At 25.4% G+C, this 8,144-nt stretch overlaps 1 protein-coding gene across 1 annotated transcript; it reads right to left on the bottom strand.

The window, feature by feature from the left end:
* Nucleotides 1-326: 326 nt before the first annotated feature.
* LOC145951685 (uncharacterized) lies at nt 327-1,291 on the bottom strand. Its single transcript, XM_083063522.1, has 3 exons — nt 1,196-1,291; nt 666-1,085; nt 327-569 (listed from the first exon to the last, which is right to left on the bottom strand). Exons 1-3 carry the CDS (start codon nt 1,289-1,291, stop codon nt 327-329), a joined length of 759 nt encoding a protein of 252 aa, XP_082919648.1.
* Between the last annotated feature and the right edge of the window lie 6,853 nt (nt 1,292-8,144).

Genomic DNA, 8,144 nt, shown 5'->3' on the forward strand with positions numbered 1-8,144 from the left:
TAAAACAAAAGGTATTTTAATTTACCATCATTTAATTCTGTAAATTAAATGATTAATAAACCATGCTGACGTTGAATTTCGATTTTGTAATAGAATAGCATATATTAATAAATTTTAAACAACATATGTTTATATAACATTTAATTTGAATATTTAAACGTAACAAAGTTAGTACCAATAAGTTTATTCAACCAATGCAATAAAAAAGAAGTACAATGCATAACATTTTTGAATACTACGTACACACATATATATTAAACATAAAATACTGAAATTATAGATGTTCCATTTGTCCAATTAAAGATGATACATACCAACTTGCAAATTTAAATAAAAGTAGAGTAAATACAATTATCATTGTCCTTCAATACTCCAAATAAAATAGTAGATCCTTCCTTGATATTTTTGACCTGGCAATAGTCAGTCCATCCTCCAGTTAAATTGCAATGCAGATTTGATTCACTTTCCCAAGCTATAATGCATTGAAATGTGTTGCCTTTTGGATCAACTAAATCAATATTGTTGATAGTTTTGGAAATAGTATTTTGACAAAAACCCATTGGCAGTTTCTGTAAACCAAAAAATCAAGTATTTCATAAATTAAGTAATAAATTAAATTATAAATATAAAAAAAATAATGGAAAATATTTAATTGCATTACATACCAGAGTAGATGTGGTAAGATCATCAGCATTCATATGTTTATACAGCTTATGAAAATATTCAGAAGGCTGTGGAATGTCCAGTACCATTTTATTAGTACTCATACTAGCACTACCAGACTCAGATTGGTTTCCAAGTTTGAATTTTTTGATTGTTTTGGGATAATCAACTTGCTCACCTAACCTATCTTTAATTAACATTGCAAAATAATTTGCATCCAAAAATGTCAGAGTTAGCCAACCCCCTCTATGAAGGCCATAAAAAGGGCCAATAGGTTCAGTTCCTTCAGTTAAATACACCCGACCATTCTTTTTCTTCACAGAACATTCAAAAGAATTACCGTAAGGATCTTCCAGAGTAACTACGTCTTTGATATCATCGTAAATATCAATAGAAAATAAGTTGGGAAATCTTATTTTATTCTACATACAACAAAAGAAAAGATAAATTAAATACAAGAACCAATTATACTATTTATTTAGAAATATAATTTAATATGAAGAATTTAAAACAAATAATTTTTATTACTTACGTATCTAGGGACGTATTCGCAATAAATTTCCCGATTCTGTACGTCTCTCAGAGTTTCCAATTCTTCTCCAGAAATTTGAGCAATAGACTTGTCCATTTGAAGGAATAATAGTTTGAAAGAAAAACAATACTTTTGATTGTGGTGTATTTCTCGTATGTGGCAAACATGTATATATAAGACTCAGAAAGAAAACTGACAACAAAATTTGAAAATACCCCATTATGCCACGTTGTTTCAGTTTTTGACATTCGAATGAATATTGGGAAGTTACAAAACAGTTTTTGTACGTTGTTTCTTGAATCCGGTTACCATATTCGGTTTGAAAATGCGTTAAAATATTTAAACCGTGTAAACATGTCATAACTAGCATATCGTTGAAATATGTAACATGCATAATGATGTAAACCTGGTAAACGTGTCATAAATGGCAAAATCAGTTACCATTATTCATAACATTACTGATTCCAATACGCCAATTAAAGTCTTTTCAACCCAAATGGTTACGGTTATAATTTTCGGAGGCTCTATGTTTACTCATAAAATTATGAATGCAAACGTGTGTCCATATTAAAATTAGTAAATTATGAAATAAAATTAGTAAAAATTTAAATAACTTTATATATTAAATTTATGATATACTATATACTAGGGAGGTTGACCCACTTCGTGCCTGTATTTAATGTAGTCATTAAACATCTACCTATGTAGTGATTAATCATTTTATAGTATTATACTAGCATAATGAAGGCACTTCGTACCTGCATTGAGTTAAAAAAAATTAAAAGAAAAAAGGTGAGGAGTGCCTGCATTGTGTTTAAAAATAATTAAAAGAAAAAAGGTGAGGAGTTACTCATAAAAAAAGTAGTTATTAAAAAATAAATAAAGGATAAAATGATTGATGTAAAAATAAAAATATAAAGTAATTATTGTAAAAATGATTTATTAGTTTCAAATTCTTAAATTTGATTAAAAAATATTTTTTCTAATTTTTAACATAAAAGGATATAATGATCCAAAAAAGTGTAGACCAAGGTAGTTACCAAAAAGCGTATCCCCTTTATATATTAGTACTAGCAGGAAAAAGGCACTTCGTGACTGCATTGTATTTAAAAAAATGAGAAGCTATTCGTAAAAAAAGTAGTTATTAAAAAGTAAACAAAGGATAAAATGATTAATGTAAAAATAGAAACCAAAAGTAGTTATTGAAAATAATATCTCATTTATATATTAACATAGAAGTATAGATTCATTAGTTTCAAGTTATTAAATTTGATTAAATTTTTTTTATAATTTTGTAAAATAAAAGGGTATAATGGTCAAGAAAAGTGGAGACCAAGGTAGTTACCAAAAAGGGTATCCCCTTTATATATTAGTATATTAGTATATAGAAATAAAAGAGTATAATGGTCAAGAAAAGTGGAGACCAAGGTAGTTACCAAAAAGGGTATCCCCTTTATATATTAGTATAGATTAGTATAGATTAGTATAGATTAGTATAGATATGTAAAAATAAAAATAAAAATTAAATATTGTAAAAATTATTTATTAGTTTCAAATTCTTAAATTTGATAAAAAAATATTTTTTCTAATTTTTAACATAAAAGGATATAATGATCCAAAAAAGTGGAGACTAAGGTAATTACCAAAAAGCGTATCCCCTTTATATATTAGTATAGATTAGTATAGATTTAATTAATTTTATTTAGTAGTTAACTATGTAGGTATCTATGTACCTCATTTAATCTACTAATTAGGTATATATATATATATATATATATATATATATATATATATATATATATATATTATTTGATGTAATGGTTAACTATGTACCTATCTATTGATTAATCAAATGTTGAACCATGAACCTAAATTAATTAGCTACTACTAATGACTTGAGAGTAAATCCTAAACAAATATATCTCATTGAATGTACTAGTTAACTATATATATGTGTGTATATATATTATTTAATTGATTTAGTGGTTTATTATCTACCTATCTATGTACCTCATTTAATCTACTAATTAACTATCTACCTATGTAGTGGTTAATCATTGTAATTTTTATTTTATTTATTTTATTTACTTGTTAATTAACTATCTATCCATCTATGTAGTGATTAATCATTGTATTTTTTATTTTAATTATTTTATTTAGTTGTTAATTAACTATCTATCCATGTATGTAGTGATTAATCATTGTATTTTTTATTTTAATTATTTAATTTAGTTATTAATTAACTATCTATCCATCTATGTAGCTCATTTAATCTACTAATTAAACATATATATATATATATATATATATATATATATATATATATATATATATATATATATATATATATATATATACACACACGTATACAATACGGGTACATATATTATATTTTTGATTTAGTGGTTAACTATGTACCTATCTATGTAGTTCATTTAATCTACTAATTAACCATGTACCTATGTAGTGATCAATCATTGTATTTTTTACTTAATTTATTTTATTTAGTTGTTAATTAAGTATCTATCCATCTATGTAACTCATTTAATCTACTAATTAAACATATATATATATATATATATATATATATATATATATATATATATACGTAAACAATACGGGTACATATATTATATATTTGATTTAGTGGTTAACTATGTACCTATCTACTGATTAATCAAATGTTCAACGATGAACCTAAATTAATTAGCTACTATTAATGACTTGAGTCTAAACCGTTAACAAATATATCTCATTGAATTTGCTATAGTTAACTATATATATATATATATATATATATATATATATATATATATATATATATATATATATATGTGTGTGTGTGTGTGTGTGTATGTGTGTGTGCGTATGTGTGTGTATATGTATTAGTGAGGTTGAGCCACTTCGTGCCTCTATTTAATCTACTATTTAACCATGTACCTATGTAGTGATTAATTTTATATTTAATTCATTTCATTTAGTAGTTAACTACGTACGTATCTATGTACCTCATTTAATCTACTAATTAAGTATATATATATATATATATATATATATATATATATTATATTTCATGTAGTGGTTAGCTATGTACCTATCTAGTGATTAATCAAATGTTCAACCATGAACCTAAATTAATTAGTTACTACTAATGACTTCAGACTAAACCCTAAACAAATATATCTCATTGAATGTACTAATTAACTATATATATATGTGTGTGTATATATATTATTTAATTGATTTAGTGGTTAATTATGTACCTATCTATGTACCTCATTTAGGGTATGTTTGGTTTGCCGTTTAGGCACCGAAACGGATGTTTAGTTTGTATTGAATGTTGTACCCATTTGTTTGGTAAATTGTTTTTTACGTTACGTTAAACTTATTATATTCAGAACGTACGTTACATCCAAAGTAACATCTATATTGTTTTTTCGTTGAACGAGAAGTTTGTATTTTTTAATTCTCTTTCAACTAAACGTAACTTTTTCAAGTAAAATCCAAACACACACTTAATCTACTAATTAACCATCTACCTATGTAGTGTTTAATCATTGTATTTTTTTTTAATTTATTTTATTTAGTTGTTTATTAACTATGTATCCATCTATGTAGCTCATTTAATGTACTAATTAAACATATATATATATATATATATATATATATATATATATATATATATATATGTAAACAATATGTGTACATATATTATATATTTGATTTAGTGCTTAACTATGTACCTATATAGTGATTAATCAAATGTTCAACCATGAATCTAAATTAATTAGCTACTATTAATGTCTTGAGACTAAACTCTAAACAAATATATCTCATTGAATGTACTATAGTTAACTATATATATATATATATATATATATATATATATATATACATATATATATATATATATACATATATATATATATATATATATATATTGGAAAACTAAATGTACTAATTAACCATTTACCTATGTACTATCTACGTATCTATGTACCTCATTTAATGTACTAATTAACCATCTACTTATGTACTGATTAATCATTTTATTTTATATTTAATTAATTTTATTGGAAAACTATATTTTGTATATATATATATATATATATATATTATATTTCATTAAAACCTAAACTATATACCTATATGTACCTCATTTAATCTACTAATGAACATTAATGATTAGCCTTTTAACTAATTTATTTAATTGTATAATTATTCTAAAATTAATTGGATTATTTAATTTCATTATTTGTACTTAGTCTTTTTTTAATTTTTTATTTAACATGTAGACGATGACCTTAAGTAATAAATAATTAATTTATTTCCTTTTAATAATAATTGAATATAGTCACCACGAATCATGAAATGTTTATTACAAAAAAATAAAGAATAATAACAATATAAATGTATCTATATTTGACGCGAGGTGTAGTCCTTCAAATAAACATGGCAGCCTTGTACCATTATACATTGTATCAGGGGTCAACACGGTAATAATTTTTTTTTGGAAACAAAGTTAAATGTTGGAAGTGGTTGCATTTGGTAAAGTATTTCGAGCAACTCAACACATGTAGCACGCATGTCAAGATACACGACCTGTCATGTAACAATTGAACCCATGTACCAGGCATGTGAAGATACACCACCTGTCATGTAAGTCACCTATACGATTCTCGTGCAGGGATACTATCATTATTAGGGATACTATCATTATTAAGGGAGATTTTGGGTTGGTGTTAGTTGCCTTGTAAATCGACGTTCATTTAAATCCCACAAATTCTTGCTTCTTGTTTTTTTGCTTTGGAAAGGGAGATTTGACGTTTACATTGATTAAAACGTTTTCCCAAACCCCATTACTATTGGGACGATGCATCATTAATTAAAATTGTTAAAAATGACGGTTATCCTCTGTTGTAAATCACAAAATTCTGACACCAGAATCAAATATTTATGATTTTGCAGAATATTATCCTTGAGTTACGAAAACAAAAACTGGTAATTGGGCACAGCTAATAAATATAGTATGTTAGTCAATTGAATTTAATATTGTCTTAAATTTTGGTTACAAAAAAATTTAAACTTAACTTTTACTTTTAAGATACAATAAACAAAATAAAACTGTTGGTTAAATCTAAACTTAATAACCTCTGTGGTACTTTTGTTTTGTTTTTCTTAAAGCTATTTTCCTTTCTCTGAGTTAGTTTTCGTTTCTCTGTTCATTTCTGCTTTCTCTCATGGCTAACATTGACAACATCAAAGACTCATTTGAAGTTTTACTTCGAAAAGGAGAGGTCTATCATTTTAAACTATTACTATCTCATTTTGTTATCATTTCTTCGTATTGCAAAATATGCTAATATTTATTTGGTTGTTATTTTTTGGTTACATTGAAGACGGAGATTAAAGTCTCCATGTTTTTCATGCAAAAATGGGGTGATGAAATTAATGACAAAGTCTTTGTTGAAGACAACAATAGCAGAATCATGGCAACCGACGTTCAGCGAACAGTTACAAATGGAAAGATGACTACTTTTTTTATCAACGGAATCGCAGAAGTTATAGATAACTTTTGTACTCATGGAACATGAAATGCTCATTTTGATTACATTGACTTCAACCATTTCATAAGTTATTTCATTCCATTGCCTCCTTTTTCAACAGACGAAGACAAACTCCATGACAGACTAATTAGTGAAGGCAAAATTGTTGGTTGGGAAAAATAGTCACAGATACTTATCTGAAAGGAGCGTTGGTAAGTTACACTTTCGTTGTTAATTTCATGAAGCATTAATAATTAATAAATTTATTACATACTGAACTATTTTCATTTTATTCTATAAAAAAAAAATTTAGCCCATTCCCGCTGATATTAGGAGAAATGAGTTTCTTGGAGAAGAGAATAGTAAAAAAAATGTTGATATTGTACTTCCAAGTGGTAGACAATTAAGGTGGTCACTCTTAAACTAAAAATATCAAAGTTTATTTGGGACTGGTTGGTATGAGTTTGCAAGAAATAACGACTTAGTTGATGGGGACTTGTTGATTTTTGAAAAAGTTAAAGGAGAAAGCAAGATATACCTATCTGTTGAAGAACATCGCGGATAAGGTGCAATATAGTCAAATTCGTTTCATTAACCATTATGAAATAAACCTATGAACAATACTAATTCTTGATATTTTTTAATTTTCAGGTACTTGATCAGGCAATTACTTTGACACATTTTGGACATTTATTGTTCATTCATTTAAAATGTGATCAGGGGGGAATTTTTAATTTTAAATTGAACAAGTAAGTAGGTTTTAAGGGTTATTGTAAGCATATTAACCGTAATCTTTTGTTCCTAAATACTGAATGTGTTAATCTTAATGTAGATGTTTTCTCTCCATTTGCCTTATTGCATTTGCTCGCGTCATATTTGCTGTGCTACAATGGTAATGATATTAATATATACAATAAATTAATACTTTTGGATAAACTTTTAATGACCCCTCTTAGATTTTTTTTATAAATTATTAATTTATGTAAAAGTTAAAATAATTATTTTAGAGAAACTAATATAAGAGAGCTTCTACAAATTAATTTTAGATAATTTATACGAATTATTTAGTGATAGTTTTCAATGAATCTTAAGGATAACAACATGTACCTAGACCCTTAGGACACCCAATAAAATATCTGTTATTTTAGCATTGGATTTGAAAAAAATTGCTTTATATGATATCATCACTTTTAAAGTATTGAATAAGCCATTTTTTTAATGAAGTTGTTCGTTGAAATTGTTCTGAAAAAATATATAATATAAAATATTAAATTGATATAATATAATATATAGTAAACAAATTGCAATTTATAATATGTTTAATAAATGAATACATCATCCTAAACATTAAAATACATAAAATAAACTAACAAGAGCATAAAAATAATAAAATTACATTAAAC

This window comes from Cajanus cajan, chromosome 9 (genome assembly GCF_000230855.2).
Source record: "Cajanus cajan strain Asha chromosome 9, NIPB_CcT2T_4, whole genome shotgun sequence".
NCBI lineage: Eukaryota > Viridiplantae > Streptophyta > Magnoliopsida > Fabales > Fabaceae > Cajanus > Cajanus cajan.

Coding starts and splice junctions, on each gene's coding strand:
- LOC145951685 (XM_083063522.1), bottom strand. CDS start 1,291: ATGGACAAGTCTATTGCTCAAATTTCTGGAGAAGAATTGGAAACTCTG. Junction 1,086..1,195: donor GCGAATACGTCCCTAGATAC/GTAAGTAATAAA, acceptor TGTTGTATGTAG/AATAAAATAAGATTTCCCAA. Junction 570..665: donor ATCTTACCACATCTACTCTG/GTATGTAATGCA, acceptor TTTGGTTTACAG/AAACTGCCAATGGGTTTTTG.